The sequence below is a fragment of the Perca flavescens genome, chromosome 7 (assembly GCF_004354835.1).
Source record: "Perca flavescens isolate YP-PL-M2 chromosome 7, PFLA_1.0, whole genome shotgun sequence".
NCBI classification, from domain to species: domain Eukaryota; kingdom Metazoa; phylum Chordata; class Actinopteri; order Perciformes; family Percidae; genus Perca; species Perca flavescens.
The window spans coordinates 34,632,905-34,650,485 of NC_041337.1; the positions used below are offsets into that span (position 1 = coordinate 34,632,905).

The 17,581-nt window shown below is 41.3% G+C and overlaps 1 protein-coding gene across 2 annotated transcripts in view; it reads left to right on the plus strand.

Annotated features, from left to right (window-relative positions):
* Positions 1–17,581, plus strand: part of rtel1 (regulator of telomere elongation helicase 1) — a 47,596-nt gene that overhangs the window by 6,504 nt on the left and 23,511 nt on the right. For both annotated transcript variants that reach the window (XM_028583759.1, XM_028583758.1), the window contains exons 7-18: positions 394–478; positions 2,503–2,568; positions 6,108–6,261; positions 6,376–6,414; positions 8,064–8,139; positions 10,877–10,974; positions 11,666–11,721; positions 12,295–12,366; positions 12,442–12,523; positions 13,681–13,813; positions 15,184–15,297; positions 16,091–16,131. In XM_028583759.1, the coding sequence (XP_028439560.1) occupies positions 394–478; positions 2,503–2,568; positions 6,108–6,261; positions 6,376–6,414; positions 8,064–8,139; positions 10,877–10,974; positions 11,666–11,721; positions 12,295–12,366; positions 12,442–12,523; positions 13,681–13,813; positions 15,184–15,297; positions 16,091–16,131 (1,016 nt within the window). The remainder of the gene's footprint in view (positions 1–393; positions 479–2,502; positions 2,569–6,107; positions 6,262–6,375; positions 6,415–8,063; positions 8,140–10,876; positions 10,975–11,665; positions 11,722–12,294; positions 12,367–12,441; positions 12,524–13,680; positions 13,814–15,183; positions 15,298–16,090; positions 16,132–17,581) is intronic.

Consider the following 17,581-nt stretch of genomic DNA (forward strand, 5'->3'; position numbering starts at 1 on the left):
GTGTGTGTGTGTGTGTGTGTGTGTGTGTGTGTGTGTGATGTTGTCGGCTGTCCATACAGATGTTTGTGTTTTTTAATGTTATCTGCTGACTGTTGGAGCAGACGACACAAGAAAATGTACTGTGTGAACAGACAGTCTTATCGTATCCTAACCGATTAACCGACAATTTCGATTTTATATTTGTTTTCAGGGTGATATTTATGAAGTTATATAGTGACTTTTCTGTTGTGAATATTGCTGTTGCTGCTCTAGAGGCAATATTTCGTTCATTTTGTCCCTTTATGCTGCAGCTTCTTCGTTAAAAAACGAGTTTCCCTCAAGGTATTGTAAAACGAGTCCTAGTTTTTGCATCCAGTATGTACATATTCATTAAAAATGAACATTTTTCTGCAGGGTCTGTCCTTACTACCTCTCCCGATCCTTGAAGCAGCAAGCAGACATCATTTTTATGCCGTACAACTACCTGCTGGATCCAAAGGTGAGCTGACTCGCCGATTCAAAGAGAGCGCTTTGCTACTGACAGACGATCACTGCCAAGTAATCGTCCTAAATGAAAACCTCTTTTTTTCTTTTCATTATTTGTGCGATAGACTACAGACTCTGTACTAGGGCTGGGCGATATGGAGAAAATCAAATATCAGATATTTTTGACCAAATACCTCTATCGATACTGAATATATTGTAGTGTTGACTATTGGTGCTTTCAAAAAATAAAATAGTTACACAATGAGATTTTTGATAAATAATCATCAGTAATGTGGATATAATGACTAAGTGGGTAAAGGCAAATAATAGAACAGTTACAACAGTCTGGTAAGTTCAGAAGAGTTCAAGAGAGAACACTTTACTGCAACGCAGCCTTTAAAACCAGGAAAAGACACTTATGCCATATTACGATATCCAAAATCAATTTATGGGACGTTTTTAATTTTTTTTATGCGTTCTACAGAAAAGGGAGACTGCCGTTGGTCACGATTTGGAATGAAAGGGAGAAAACAGGACAGAGTAACACAGCGGATATCGCCCATATACATACTTTTTTATTTTTTTTCTTCTTTTGACGACGTAGTATATTTTCAGTTGTGATTTTCAGTTGTGATTGAACTGTATTTTTTGAGGAACTATAGGACACTTAACATCTACAACAGGTCTACAAAATGAATTTTACAAGACATTCTTCATAGGGCAAACCAAAACCCAGATGTGTGATATCAGGACGATGAGCTGACAGAACTGACAAGTTGAACGTTGTCCAATTAGAACGGATCCACCGCCGTGACGTTTTTGGTGGAGCTGTTGGTTTAATAGTCGACTCGGAAGAAAGCGAACGTTTTGACAATAAACTCCATCAACACAACAGTATGTGGAGTTAAACTGGACGGGTCCAATAACCTCTGAATAGTTCTACTGGTTGTTAAACTGGACGGGTCCAATAACCTCTGAATAGTTCTACTTGTTGTTAAACTGGACGGGTCCAATAACCTCTGAATAGTTCTACTGGTTGTTAAACTGGACGGGTCCAATAACCTCTGAATAGTTCTACTGGTTGTTAAACTGGACAGGTCCAATAACCTCTGAATAGTTCTACTGGTTGTTAAACTGGACGGGTCCAATAACCTCTGAATAGTTCTACTGGTTGTTAAACTGGGACGGGTCCAATAACCTCTGAATAGTTCTACTCTGAATTGTTGTTAAACTGGGACGGGTCCAATAACCTCTGAATAGTTCTACTGGTTGTTAAACTGGACGGGTCCAATAACCTCTGAATAGTTCTACTGGTTGTTAAACTGGACGGGTCCAATAACCTCTGAATAGTTCTACTTGTTGTTAAACTGGACGGGTCCAATAACCTCTGAATAGTTCTACTTGTTGTTAAACTGGACGGGTCCAATAACCTCTGAATAGTTCTACTTGTTGTTAAACTGGACGGGTCCAATAACCTCTGAATAGTTCTACTGGTTGTTAAACTGGACGGGTCCAATAACCTCTGAATAGTTCTACTGGTTGTTAAATTGCAATGTGATGTGCATTATGTCGGCAGGATAATTTTAAAAGGCAACCGTGACTACATTGTGCGTCTGCCCTATTTCTGATACCGTGGCGGCAGACATTTTGCCATGGCGGGCCGCCACTACAAAACCAACTTAGAGGAAACGCTGGGATGCAGAAGTAAGAAGTGTCCAGTTAGGATTGGCACCAGCATTTCCTCCGTCACAAGCATGATATGATAACTGGAAAGCTAGTTTGCATACTTGAGTATTCACTACGCCATCTTCGCATGCTACCAGCACCCCCTACAGGATGTCTGAATGAACTCCACTTTAATTGTCCCAAACTGACCTTTGGGTGCCATCTTTCAGCATTGACAAAGATATTGCAAGAATAGAAAGGTTTGCTTGAGAATGTTTGCATTATAAAATATACACTTTACGTTGATAATTGGCCCTCTCGTTACATATCCAGACCCATGATGCTATCTTGTTCTTTCCCTTTGTTCCACAGAGCCGCAGAGCACACAACATCGAGCTAAACGGAGCTGTGGTCATCTTTGATGAAGCTCACAATGTGGTAAGAATGTGTGCGTGATAAATACTACAAATGGAGATAAGAAAACACACTTTTAAAGACACTCATTATGTTGCACTCGATTGTACTCATGGAAGAAAAAAGAGAGCTTAAGGGAGAAGTTGAAACCCCGCCTACTTTCTTTACCTTCACACACCTTGGCCTATGACTGTGTGAAGGGGCTGCGATTGTCTGTTTTAAAAAGTTATCAATATATTGTCTGACGCTTCAATCATTGGAAAGGGGGTTTCAGAAAATCTATAAAAAGCAAGTTTGCTTTCCAATCCATGTTTACACCTAGCCTGGTCGGACCAGACTCTGGTCCATTAGCCTGGTCGGACCAGACTCTGGTCCATTAGCCTGGTCCTACCAGACTCTGGTACACTAGCCTGGTCCTACCAGACTCTGGTACACTAGCCTGGTCCTACCGGACTCTGGTCCATTAGCCTGGTCCTACCAGACTCTGGTACATTAGTCTGGTCCTACCGGACTCTGGTCCATTAGCCTGGTCCTACCAGACTCTGGTCCATTAGCCTGGTCCTACCAGACTCTGGTACACTAGCCTGGTCCTACCAGACTCTGGTACACTAGCCTGGTCCTACCAGACTCTGGTCCATTAGTCTGGTCCTACCGGACTCTGGTCCATTAGCCTGGTCCTACCAGACTCTGGTACACTAGCCTGGTCCTACCGGACTCTGGTCCATTAGCCTGGTCCTACCAGACTCGGGGCCTATCCTACCATTTATATATAGTAGCCTATATATAGTAGCCTATCCTACCATTTATATATTGTAGCCTATCCTACCATTTATATATAGTAGCCTATCCTACCATTTATATATAGTAGCCTATCCTACCCTTTATATATTGTAGCCTATCCTACCCTTTATATATAGTAGCCTACCCTACCATTTATATATTGTAGCCTATCCTACCATTTATATATAGTAGCCTATCCTAGTAGCCTATCCTACCATTTATATATAGTAGCCTATCCTACCATTTATATATAGTAGCCTATATATAGTAGCCTATCCTACCATTTATATATTGTAGCCTATCCTACCATTTATATATAGTAGCCTATCCTACCCTTTATGTATAGTAGCCTATCCTACCATTTATAAATTGTAGCCTATCCTACCATTTATATATAGTAGCCTATCCTACCATTTATATATAGTAGCCTATCCTACCATTTATATATAGTAGCCTATATATAGTAGCCTATCCTACCATTTATATATAGTAGCCTATCCTACCATTTATATATAGTAGCCTATATATAGTAGCCTATCCTACCATTTATATATTGTAGCCTATCCTACCATTTATATATAGTAGCCTATCCTACCCTTTATGTATAGTAGCCTATCCTACCATTTATAAATTGTAGCCTATCCTACCATTTATATATTGTAGCCTATCCTACCCTTTATGTATAGTAGCCTATCCTACCATTTATAAATTGTAGCCTATCCTACCATTTATATATTGTTGCCTATCCTACCATTTATATATAGTAGCCTATCCTACCCTTTATATATTGTAGCCTATCCTACCATTTATATATTGTAGCCTATCCTACCATTTATATATTGTAGCCTATCCTATCATTTATATATTGTAGCCTATCCTACCCTTTATATATTGTAGCCTAGGGCTGGGCGATATGGTTGAAAACTGTATCACGATATAAGTTTTTCATATCGGTCGATATCGATAATTATTAATATTTTTTATGACCTATTTAAAATAAGGACCAGAAGAAAAATATATTAAATTTAAACATTTTTATTTTAAACTTAACCCTGCTCTGATTATAATCCCCTCAGTTATAAAAGCAGAAATGTCAACACAACCATGGAAAACACTCAAATAATTCAAATGTAAACAGGTCTAAAATCACAATGAACACGTAAAAATTATCTCTTAACATTAAGGTGCAAAATTAAAGAATAAGTAAGAAATGCTTAATAAAGTGTCATAAAATAGTGCAAAGTGTTAGCTAAATATAAGAAACCTGAGAAGGAACTATTTTCTGCAGGTTTAGTGCTAGGTTGGTAACCTGGCTTCTGGACAGTGCTCAGCATGTCTGCCTCCGTTATTTCTTTGTAGCGTTTAGTAAGGTGCTGATGCAGAGTACCTCTCCGTGGTGGTCTGCTGCTTGTAGTGTTTAGTAAGGCGCTGATGCAGAGTACCTCTCCATGGTGGTCTGCTGCTTGTGCCGTGTTGCAGCTGCAGATGTTGTTGGACGTTGATGGCGAATACGGCTGTGCTCGAAAGTGTGAGCGCGGCTAAAGTGGTAAAACAAGTTTGTGGTCGTACCAGTGTTGGTGGGGACGACGGTCTGACGACATTGGTCTGACTACGGTCAGACTTATAAAATCCCCAAAACTGCCATACTGACTTTTCCTGTTTTATACGGTCTATGGTTTTATCAACGATTTCCTCGCTCGCTGCGGCACTCACTTTCCACTCCACGCCGGTTCTGTTATTGAAGAACACGAGACAGCGATGTGGGGCAACCAAACTTGATACTGTTACATGATTGGCTGTTAGAGTGTCACTCCCCACGTTGCTAGGTTGCCAGAGAGTGAGGGCCTTTGTTCATGCAACCAAACTTGATTCACAACCTCTGGTTTCTTCTGATGAAGAAAAACAAGTTATCGAACGTTTTATCGACCGCATTTTCTATTGATATTGATTATGTGTCTATCGCGATACATATCGTTATCGTTTTATCGCCCAGCCCTATTGTAGCCTATCCTACCATTTATATATTGTAGCCTGTCCTACCATTTATATATTGTAGCCTATCCTATCATTTATATATTGTAGCCTATCCTACCCTTTATATATTGTAGCCTATCCTACCATTTATATATAGTAGCCTATCCTACCCTTTATATATTGTAGCCTATCCTACCATTTATATATTGTAGCCTGTCCTAGCCTTTATATATAGTAGCCTATCCTACCCTTTATATATTGTAGCCTATCCTACCATTTATATATTGTAGCCTATCCTACCATTTATATACAGTAGCCTATCCTACCATTTATATATTGTAGCCTGTCCTAGCCTTTATATAAAGTAGCCTATCCTACCATTTATATATAGTAACCTATCCTACCATTTATATATAGCCTACTGATTTGATTAAAGCAAGACAACATCTGCAGTATTGACTGCAAAATATGTTGCAGAATATTTCGTTCTGTATGACAGGTGCAATATTTGAAAATATTTTCTCTGAAATTTTGTATTACATTTATATCTACATTGATGTCAAAACCTAGACTTTCAAACATCAAGATGTCATTTATTAATGAGCACTCGTGTCTAAATGACATATACACATATTTTCCTGTTCTATTTTGAATTGCGGCGGCACAGATGCATCTACGTGCCTGTGGTAGCAAAGAGCGCGTTGTCTGTCTCATGTTATACTGTATATTGTCATATTGCCAATCCCAAAATCAAACCTGTATGGTTGACTCTCTGTTTATACCCCCTCATGTGTTTCTGTGATCTGCAGGAGAAGACCTGTGAAGAATCAACATCCTTTGACCTGACTCCTTACGATGTAGCCTCGGCCATCACTGCTGTGGACCGGCTGCTGGTGGAGCAGGCTAAAGAAGTCAGCCACGGAGACTCTGTCCAAGACTTCAACGTAGAGTCGCTCAACTCGGGTCAGAAGGCTTATCGGTCTCACACATCTGTGGCACCTGATTGAAACAACATTGAACTCACATATTTGAATGTTATCATAAAATCCATCCTTACAGAATGTTCTTGAATTCCAGGTTTTAAAATGACCGTAGAGACCATTGCTAAAATCAAACGTAAGTATTCTTAAAGCTATGAAGAAGATTAAAAAGCCTAAAGGCCTTTACGCACCGGGGAGGTTTTTTTCCGTCTGATTAATTCGCACGTCAATACATTTTTTTTGAACGTTTTGTTTTTTTCGTGGGTACTTTTACCTAGAACGTGAATATAAAGCGACGTAATCTTTCTTTTTTTTTTTTTTTTTTGTCCGCACCTCGAATAAAGACATCAACCAATCACGTTGCTTGGTTTATTTATTATGATGATCTTGGTCCATGTCCTCGACGTTCCACTTCCGGGATTGCTCCGTTGGCGCAGGAAATTCTGCCGGATGTCCCTCTTTTCGTACCTCAAATGAGGTTTAACCATGTTTCAGCTGATTTAAATAGCTCACGTTACTGTATTGTGTCAGCAGTAAACTTCATTTAATATTGGATGTGGCGTTTTCTTTTGAGGGGTGCAAAACAAGTTCCTTTCCGAGACTGTTTAGCAGCGGCACTGTCGCTGCGTCTGGAGCTTAGAGATTTGCATTTCTTGGTTTAAAGAAATGCAAATAAATTGTATTTCTCCCATCCAGGAATGCTGTGTTGACTAGTCAGACCTTCCTCTGCAGCGCTGTGGATGAGGGTCTGGCAATGCGAGACTATGATGATTATAATTCAACAACAGGAGGCCATATAGACGGCAGACTGCATTACTCCTTTCAACCTTCAAACTAGACCAGTGGTTCTCAAACCATTTTCAATAATGTACCCCCCATTTAAATTGTGTTTTTTAAGCCAAGTAGCTCATAACTAGCGATAGATTTACCAAACAGCAACATAATACTGAAAAACATTTAAATGCTGATGAAAGTTTTTTTTTTTATGTTAAAACTTGGAAAAAGTCGGTAGAAAGAAGGAAGTAACCGTAACAAAACTGTAGAAAACGGCGACAAAAACTTTGTAAAAAGCAACAGACTTGTAAAAAACACAGTAGAAAGAAGCAAGAGAAACTTCCAAAAAAGTGACAAAAAACCTGAAAAAGGTGGAATTGTTTGTTCAAAAAAAGCGACAAAAACTTCGACAAATTTGGAGAGAAAAAAGTAGACAATAGAAAAAAGGAAGGAAGGCAGGCATAACAGGTCGAAAATGGTGACAAAAAGCGAAAAACATTTTTAAAAAAGGGACGAACTTTACCCGCTGCGGTCCTCCAAAGTACCCCGATTTGAGAAATACTGATCTAGACTACTACTTTCCGTTCATACGTCTCACAATAACCGCCCTAGACATACGTAGGCCACACCGCGTAACGGTTTACCAGAGGGAATAAATTCACTCTGAGTATTTTGCTAAAAGGAAACTCAAATAAATAGCTAACACTAGCTTAGTGTTCGCTTCAGCAGGGTCCACACAAGGACCCCAAACTGTCCCACATGGTTGATGAGCTGGTGCGAATATTTGAAACCTTTTATTAAAAACTGTTGCAAATTTTGCATCGCTGCCAGTATGAATAGTTTTGAAGCGAAATGTTCACAGGCGATTATTTTTGCGTATATTGGTCACGCCCCCCCGGTGTGTTACGGCCTATATTTTAAGCATTTGCCATGATTATGTCATAAACTAGTTTGGGTCATCAACAATGCTCCCTGGGAGTTTTTACAAACTGCTTTCGTCTGCTTTGACAGAGATACTGCTGGATCTGGAAGCTGCCGTCGATTCCTATGAAGTTCCCAGTGAAAAAGGCATCACGAAACCTGGAATGTATGGGAAAGTGTAGAAGATAGTCGGCAGACAGCAGCGTCTGTCAATGGCTCCGTAGGGCTGGGTGACCAAATGTGATACTTTATAGGCACCGACCGAATTGCCTCTAAAATATCAAAAAAATCCCTCGTCATTCAATACCCAATTTCAATACCTAAGGAGTAAATTTCATCAGCGTCAGCGAGCCAATAGGCACGCAGCACGCTTCTACCAAAATCTAATAATGTCTGTGATTGGCTGTCTAACGTTGACACGTCGTAGAGACCCGTAGGAAAAACTCCACGTTACATACGAGACACACGGGCTCATGTAGTAGGAGCTGAAAAATAATTAAAAAAATGTGTGCTGTAATGTTGTAGTTTCTTTTTGTTTTATGTAATTGGGGAAAAAAAGTATCGTTCAGGAACCGGTATCCAAGTCACGGTACCGGTATCAAATGTTTTTGAACGATACCCAGCCCTGCGGCTCAGTCCTCCTGTCTAACCCTTCTCCTGTACAAACTGTAATTAGAATCATCAAACATTTAAAGTGCTCATATTATGCTCATTTTCAGGTTCATAAATGTATTTAGAGGTTATATCAGAATAGGTTTACATGGTTTAATTTTCAAAAAACACTTTAGTTGTACTGCCCATTGCTGCAGCTCCTCTTTTCACCCTGTGTGTTGAGCTCTCTGTTTTAGCTACAGAGTGAGACATCTCACTTCTGTTCCATCTTTGTTGGGAGTCGCACATGCTCAGAACCTAGGTAAGGACTACTAGCCAGTCAGAAGCAGAGTATGAGGGCGTGCCCTGACAGAACCTAGGTAAGGACTACTAGCCAGTCAGAAGCAGAGTATGAGGGCATGCCCTGACAGTACCTAGGTAAGGACTACTAGCCATTCAGAAGCAGAGTATGAGGGCATACCCTGACAGTACCTAGGTAAGGACTACTAGCCAGTCAGAAGCAGAGTATGAGGGCGTGCCCTGACAGTACCTAGGTAAGGACTACTAGCCAGTCAGAAGCAGAGTATGAGGGCGTGCCCTGACAGTACCTAGGTAAGGACTACTAGCCAGTCAGAAGCAGAGTATGAGGGCGTGTCCTGACCGTACCTAGGTAAGGACTACTAGCCAGTCAGAAGCAGAGTATGAGGGCGTGCCCTGACAGTACCTAGGTAAGGACTACTAGCCAGTCAGAAGCAGAGATGAGCAGACAGTACCTAGGTAAGGGACTACTAGCCAGTCAGAAGCAGAGTATGAGGGCGTGCCCTGACAGAACCTAGGTAAGGACTACTAGCCAGTCAGAAGCAGAGTATGAGGGCGTGCCCTGACAGTACCTAGGTAAGGACTACTAGCCATTCAGAAGCAGAGTATGAGGGCATACCCTGACAGTACCTAGGTAAGGACTACTAGCCAGTCAGAAGCAGAGTATGAGGGCGTGCCCTGACAGTACCTAGGTAAGGACTACTAGCCAGTCAGAAGCAGAGTATGAGGTCCTGACAGTACCTAGGTAAGGACTACTAGCCAGTCAGAAGCAGAGTATGAGGGCGTGTCCTGACAGTACCTAGGTAAGGACTACTAGCCAGTCAGAAGCAGAGTATGAGGGCATGCCCTGACAGTACCTAGGTAAGGACTACTAGCCAGTCAGAAGCAGAGTATGAGGGCGTGCCCTGACAGTACCTAAGGACAGTAACCAGTCAGGTAAGGACCTACTAGGCCAGTCAGAAGCAGAGTATGAGGGCGTGCCCTGACAGTACCTAGGTAAGGACTAGCCATTCAGAAGCCAGTGCCAGAAGCAGAGGTAAGGACTACTAGCCAGTCAGAAGCAGAGTATGAGGCCCTGACAGTACCTAGGTAAGGACTACTAGCCAGTCAGAAGCAGAGTATGAGGGCGTGCCCTGACAGTACCTAGGTAAGGACTACTAGCCAGTCAGAAGCAGAGTATGAGGGCGTGTCCTGACAGTACCTAGGTAAGGACTACTAGCCAGTCAGAAGCAGAGTATGAGGGCATGTCCTGACAGTACCTAGGTAAGGACTACTAGCCAGTCAGAAGCAGAGTATGAGGGCGTGTCCTGACAGTACCTAGGTAAGGACTACTAGCCAGTCAGAAGCAGAGTATGAGGGCGTGCCCTGACAGTACCTAGGTAAGGACTACTAGCCAGTCAGAAGCAGAGTATGAGGGCGTGTCCTGACAGTACCTAGGTAAGGAGCCAGTCAGAAGCAGAGTATGAGGGCGTGTCCTAGCCAGTAAGGACAGAAGCCAGTCAGAAGCAGAGTATGAGGGCGTGCCCTGACAGTACCTAGGTAAGGACTACTAGCCAGTCAGAAGCAGAGTATGAGGGCGTGCCCTGACAGTACCTAGGTAAGGACTACTAGCCAGTCAGAAGCAGAGTATGAGGGTGTACCATGCTAGCAGCTAGGTGAGCATTATAACGTGTGTTCCAAAGTGACCACGTTGGTCTCTGAAGTAAAGGCTGGACTACAATAGAGCTGTTTGGAGCAGTTGGTGAACAGTGTTTTCTGTTGGAGATGGTAAGTCCCTTTGGGGGGGACTTTGGGCTTTTTATTCACTTTGTAAACCTATAACGTTCACAAAAAAAGAAACGTAACACAACAATGGAAAGGGGAAAAGCCAAAAAAAAAGCATAATATGAGCACTTTAAGTCATTACAATAAGACTCCAGTGGATATCTTTCTTTTGACTTGCAGAGTGAGTTGAATATGGATTTTTGTAATGGAGTGTCTTGTGTCCGTCTCAGCTTCATCTATGAGCTGTTGGAGAGAGCCCACCTGACCTACAAGAGCAAGACGGAGGTCTACGAAGCTCTGGAGCAGATCACTGGATACTTGGCAGGACGTCAGTATGGCTTCATTCCTTTTTATTTATGTCACTTGATTTTTTTGTTAACATTGTCTGCTGTCCAGCAGGTGATGTTTTTTTTGCAGATGGGAGTTTTATTTCCCTTCATACCAGGGTTTCCCTCGCCATTATAAGTCTGAGTTGCAGCGCTTATGCCAAATGGATGTAAAATGCGGCAAAACCCCCCGCCAAAAACGTTGAATAAAGCGTCAAACTTACTGAAAGACTTTTCTCCGATCTAATGATTGTAGTTGGACTTCTTTAAGCAAGTTTTGTCTTTAAAGGACAAAGCCAGCGCAAAATGAACCTAGGGGTAATTAACACACGATTACCGAGTCGACCGATCTCTGGGATATGTTTTCATGCTAATCGAATGTGACCAATAAAAACGTCGTAAAACAAACGTCAAAAACCTCAAATAAAAACCACTACCTCGGGGAGCCATGAAGTATCAATGCTGGGAGCAGAGCGCCTTATTTTATTTATTTAAATAACCGTATTATATCCATATTTGGTGCCAGCGTATAGATTATATATTATATCTATATTATAGAAACGGACAGCGATAGGTTGCCGTAGCGATATTCTCCCCCACCAATAGTCTGCTGGCTCTATGACACAGAACCTGTGTTTGTGTAGTAATTTGTGTAATTAACAAAAAAGTTGTGTGACGTCTGTTTCTCATCAGAGCAAGGAGTGTTCCTGAACACAACAGGACTGCAGAAGCTTGCTAATATGATCCAGGTATGCTACACGGGGAAGCTAAAGGAAGAGTTTTTAAAGGTCCCATGACATGGTGCTTTTTGGATGCTTTTATATAGGCCTTAGTGGTCCCCTAATACTGTATCTGAAGTCTCTTTTATATAGACCTTAGTGGTCCCCTAATACTGTATCTGAAGTCTTTTATATCTTAGTTTATATATCTGAACCTTTTATATAGGCCTTAGTGGTCCCCTAATACTGTATCTGAAGTCTCTTTTATATAGGCCTTAGTGGTCCCCTAATACTGTATCTGAAGTCTCTTTTATATAGGCCTTAGTGGTCCCCTAATACTGTATCTGAAGTCTCTTTTACATAGGCCTTAGTGGTCCCCTAATACTGTATCTGAAGTCTCTTTTATATAGACCTTAGTGATCCCCTAATACTGTATCTGAAGTCTCTTTCCCGAAATTCAGCCTTGGTGCAGAATTACAGCCACTAGAGCCAGTCCCACAATGAGTTTTCCTTAGGATGTACCATTTCTGTGTCTGTAGCTATTGAGGAGGAGAGAAATACAAGCATTTGTGAAGTTCTTCTTCTCTTCCTGTTTTGGTGTAGCTGGTGTTCTGCGGTGAGCCGTCAGAAGACGAGCGACAGCAGCAGATGGAGTCCAACACGGCTTATTTTAAGGTGCGTTTTCATCTGTAAAACGTATCTCTCCACCCTGTTACGTATGTATACGGTGACGTCTGCTGTCTGCCTCAGGTTCACATCCATCGAGACAACAGCCATCACAAGAAAACGGTGAGCGCCGACGCGTGGGCAGCACCTTCAACAAAGAAACAAGGTAATAATAAAACCTGAAACAAGGTCATAATAAAACCTGAATGGAGTCTGTGGAGTCCCTTTACAGGTTTCAACGGTGATGCATAATCAAAATCTGCGGATTTTAGCTGACTGATTTTGTGCTTTAGGGTGGAGATGTTTTAACTGGGGTGGCAGTAGCTCAGTCCGTAGGGAGTTGGGTTGGGAACCGGAGGGTCGCTGGTTCAAGTCCCTGTACGGAGCGAAATACGGAGTTTGGACTGGTGAGGTGGAGCTGGAGAGGTGCCAGTTCATCTCAAGGTGCCCTTGAGCAAGAATCAAAACCGTTCAGGGCGCCTGTTCAGCAGTTGCAGCCCACTCCCTCTGACATCTCTCCATTAGTGCATGTAGAAGGACCTGAGCGTGTGTGTGTGTGTGTAATAACAAAATACGATATTGATTTTAATTTTGATATTGTTAAACATATGTAAAATTTATGTTATGGGAAAACGCATCAAAATAGATTGAACGAATGAACAAATGAATGAATAAATAACCTAGGGCTGCCACCTCTTAGTTGATTAGTCAACTAATCGGTCGTTTTGGTCTTAGTCGACTAAGATTTCTTTAGTCGATTAGTCATTTTTTATGCTTATTCATGCTTAATTACTTATTTCCAAGAAACTTCTGAGCACATTTATGGTAAACACGAGATTTAAAGTGGTGCTTTTGCAGGATTAATTGTGGAGAAATTCAGTTTTACAGATGGTTAATTAACTACATTTATATTGGGCTTTTCTAGTCTTAACCACCTCTCAAAGCACACAGCTCTGTCAATTAAATCAACTAATCGATTAGTCGACAAAATCCTATAAGTGTTAGTCGACTAAGGATTTCTTTAGTCGAGGACAGCCCTAATAATAACCATGTCTACAGAACAGGACATGTTCTACTGGTTGGACAGTATAAAATAGGTGGGGGTTTGGTGCCTTGCTCAAGGTACCTTGGCAGCACCCAGGAGTGGAACTGGCATCTCTCCAGCTACCAGTCCACACTCAGGAGACATACCGGATAAACATGTGGCTCCTACATTCCGGCCCCTGATGATTTGAACACATGATGTAGGAGACCTACGATGGACATGCTGAGTCAGCCTGACTCAATGGGGCCTGTCATGTGTTTCTTTGCACCGTTTTGTAGGCAACATTCTGAGTTACTGGTGCTTCTCTCCGGGCTTCAGCATGCAGGATCTGGTGAATCAAGGTGTTCGCTGCATCATTCTGACCAGCGGGACCCTCTCGCCGCTCGCCTCCTTCACCTCTGAGATGAGGATGTAAGTCACCTGTCGCTAGCGCTGACCAATATACACTACAGGCCAAAAGTTTGGACACACCTTCTCATTCAATACTTTATTTTCATGACTATTTACATTGTAGATTCTCACTGAAGGCATCAAAACTATGAATGAACACATATGGAATTATGTACTTAACAAAAAAGTGTGAAATAACTGAAAACATGTCTTATATTTTACATTCCTCAAAGTAGCCACCCTTTGCTTTTTTTGATAACTCTGCAAACCCTTGGTGTTCTCTCAATGAGCTTCATGAGGTAGTCACCTGAAATGGTTTTACCTTCACAGGTGTGCTTTGTCAGGGTTAATTAGTGGAATTATTTCCCTTATTAATAAAAAAGCAAAGGGTGGCTACTTTGAGGAATGTAAAATATAAGACATGTTTTCAGTTATTTCACACTTTTTTGTTAAGTACATAATTCCATATGTGTTCATTCATAGTTTTGATGCCTTCAGTGAGAATCTACAATGTAAATAGTCATGAAAATATAAAGGAAACACATTGAATGAGAAGGTGTGTCCTAACTTTTGGCCTGTACTGTATATATATCTTTATCCGATATTGGATATCGGATTTTTTTAAAATCCGATATCCAATATTGGCCGATATTGTATCTCGGATTAAAAAAGAATCAGATATCCAATATCGCAATACAGCATATTTTTTTTTTTTTTTTTTTTTTTTTTTTAAGTTGAAACGGGTCACATGCTTATTTCACAAATAAGAGGAAAGTTTTATTTTGATTCAAAGGTTGGTTTGCAGTTTGAGGGGACTTTTTCAACGTAAAATAAAGCCACACTAGAGCACAGCTTACTGTGCTACATGGCTGCAACACAACAAGCACCTGGCTGCTACGGAAACCACAACTTGCGCATGTTTAATTTGAAAGTGATGATCGGATTTGAAACCAAATCCTCCAAACGATTCGGTTCTCCCAACCCTAACAGGGAGGTTGTGTGTGTGTGTGTGTGTGTGTGTGTGTGTGTGTGTGTGTGTGTGTGTGTGTGTGTGTGTGTGTGTGTGTGTGTGTGTGTGTGTGTGTGTGTGTGTGTGTGTGTGTGTGTGTGTGTGTGTGTGTGTGTGTGTGTGTGTGTGTGTGTGTGTGTGTGTGTGTGTGTGTGTGTGTTGTAGAGCGCCCTCTGGTGAACAAACTCTGCAACGCCAACACTCACAAAATGGTTGAAGGGGGTTTTGTCCGTTTCTTATTAAAATTTTTGAAATATTAATTTATCGGCCATTATAAACGCCGGTACCGATAGTTTGGGAAAATGCCTAATATCGGCTCCAGCTCCTCCGCTTGGTCTTGATTCCAGTGTCGTCATTGTTGTCGTTCTTGGCGCTGGTGTAGAAAGTTCCCCGTGACTCTGGAGAACAGCCACGTGATCGAGCGGGACCAGATCTTCGTTGGCATCATTGAAAGCGGCCCGGACGGAGTGCAGCTGAGTTCAGCGTTTGATAGAAGGTTGGTATTTTGATTCTATGAACACGTTTCTACATTTGAATCGACGACTAGTTACAACTGAGTCCCACGCGCCACAGTCCCTATTTACAGCATGAGAACCATGTTGGGAAATATCTTGTTGGTTTGTATTTGTGTATCTGTGTGTGAGAAGTGACTTCACGTGACTCACAAGCAGTGTCCATTATCTTTTTGTCTTGTAATCGCGACTAGTAGCTCGAGTGTGACGTCACATCCGGGTCAAAAAACGAATAACCACGGGCTTGTTGCGTTCTTTTTGTCACACAATACTACGAGTCGGAGAAAAGATGGATTTTTGTAAAAATTTTAGTAACATTTCGGATTCTATTCACCCGGTTATTGACATATTACACAAATATATTTCACAGTTTGATACATGAAAATTAGGTTTTGATTAACGTTAACGTTAGGCTACTGCTCTGCTTTCTGCTCCAGACTCGGCTTAAAGCCGCTGTTGTCATATAGCAACCGAGCGTCTCTAGCCAATTTCAGCTGCACAAGCTCCAAAATAACTAATCAGGTGGTATTTAACTCCTAAATGTTACTAAAAATGTTACAAAAATCCATCTTTTCTCCGACTCGTAGTATCGTGGGACAAAAAGAACGCAACAACCCCGCGGTTATTTGTTTTTCGACACGGATGTGACGTCACACTCGAGCTACTAGTCGCGATTACAAGACAAAAGGAACACACCGTTACTCCACAGAGGGTTCACCTTCTTTCTTTTTTTTGTAACAATGTAAATCAAACTAATCATCTTTCCTTCTGTGACAGGTTTCTTCCTGAAAACATGGCATCTTTAGGCAGCACTGTTGGTAAGATCAAGCTCTACAGAAATGTATTTATTCGGAGGTTGCTTTCACACCTGAGCAGTTTGGGCCGTTTTAACCGAACCCTGCAGCGTTTGGTGGGATGGTCCGGTTGGTTTGGGGCTGGTGTGAAAGCTCATTCAAACAGCTGAACTCTGGTCCGCTTGAAAACGGGGGTCTCTGTTCGCTTGTAAATTAAAGAGTGTGGTCTAGACCCACTCTATCTGTAAAGTATCTCGAGATAACTCTGTTATGATTTGATACTATAAATAAAATTGAATTGAATTGAAAGTGCTCTATAGTTCAGTTCACTTTAACGTGATCCGACCCAAATACAGGAAGCGGACCAAAAAACATTTTCCAGCGTTTACTAGTCTTGTATATGATTTAAGGGACAATAACTTTCAGACCCATAACTTCTTCTGAGCATCACTATCTCTCTCCTTCTCTCGCTGTCTGTCAGCTGATCACATTGTTCACCTCCTTCTGAAGTAGAACCAAAAATCTACGAGATGTTATAAATGTTGGTGTTGCTCCATTGTTTCTGAGACCGGAAGCGTCGGAGAGTTTGACTCAGATTTTCTATCCAATAGACGAGCGACGATGTTTGGTGCGTTTTGACATGAGTGAAGTGTGAAGGCAAACCCAACCAAAATGAAAAAGCGCCCTAAGATGTTTCTTTTCTCAGCTCCATTATTTGGCAAGAAAATGTCCTATTAACACAGAAGGCTTGTTGGCTTTCTCCCCTTCACTTTTAACCAGTCCTTCCAGAAAAATGCAGAGTTATTTTGTCATTGTTGAGGGCAAAAATCCTTGATTATTGCGGCACGTTTTCTCAAAAAATGCGATGGAATATGCAGGATATTTATGCAATTTTACGTGATGAAATTGCGGAAAAAAAGTGAGTTTTTGTAACATTTTTAGTAACATTTAGGATTCTATTCACCCAGTTATTGACATATTACACAAATATATTTCACAGTTTGATACATGAAAATTACGTTTTGATTAACGTTAACGTTAGGCTACTGCTCTGCTTTCTGCTCAGGACTCGGCTTAAAGCCATTGTTGTCATATAGCAACCGAGTGTCTCTAGCCAATTTCAGCTGCACAAGCTACAAAATAACTAATCAGGTGGTATTTAACTCCTAATAAGACTGTAGAGACATGCCTATAGGTAGCAGTATACAGCACTATGTTTAACTCCTAATAAGACTGTAGAGACATGTCTATAGGTAGCAGTATACAGCACTATGTTTAACTCCTAATAAGACTGTAGAGACATGTCTATAGGTAGCAGTATACAGCACTATGTTTAACTCCTAATAAGACTGTAGAGACATGTCTATAGGTAGCAGTATACAGCACTATGTGTACGACTTCTTCATTTGGTTACAACAACGACAAAAGTGCTTAAAATTGTAGAAAACCACAATGTTTACTACGTGTGATGCAC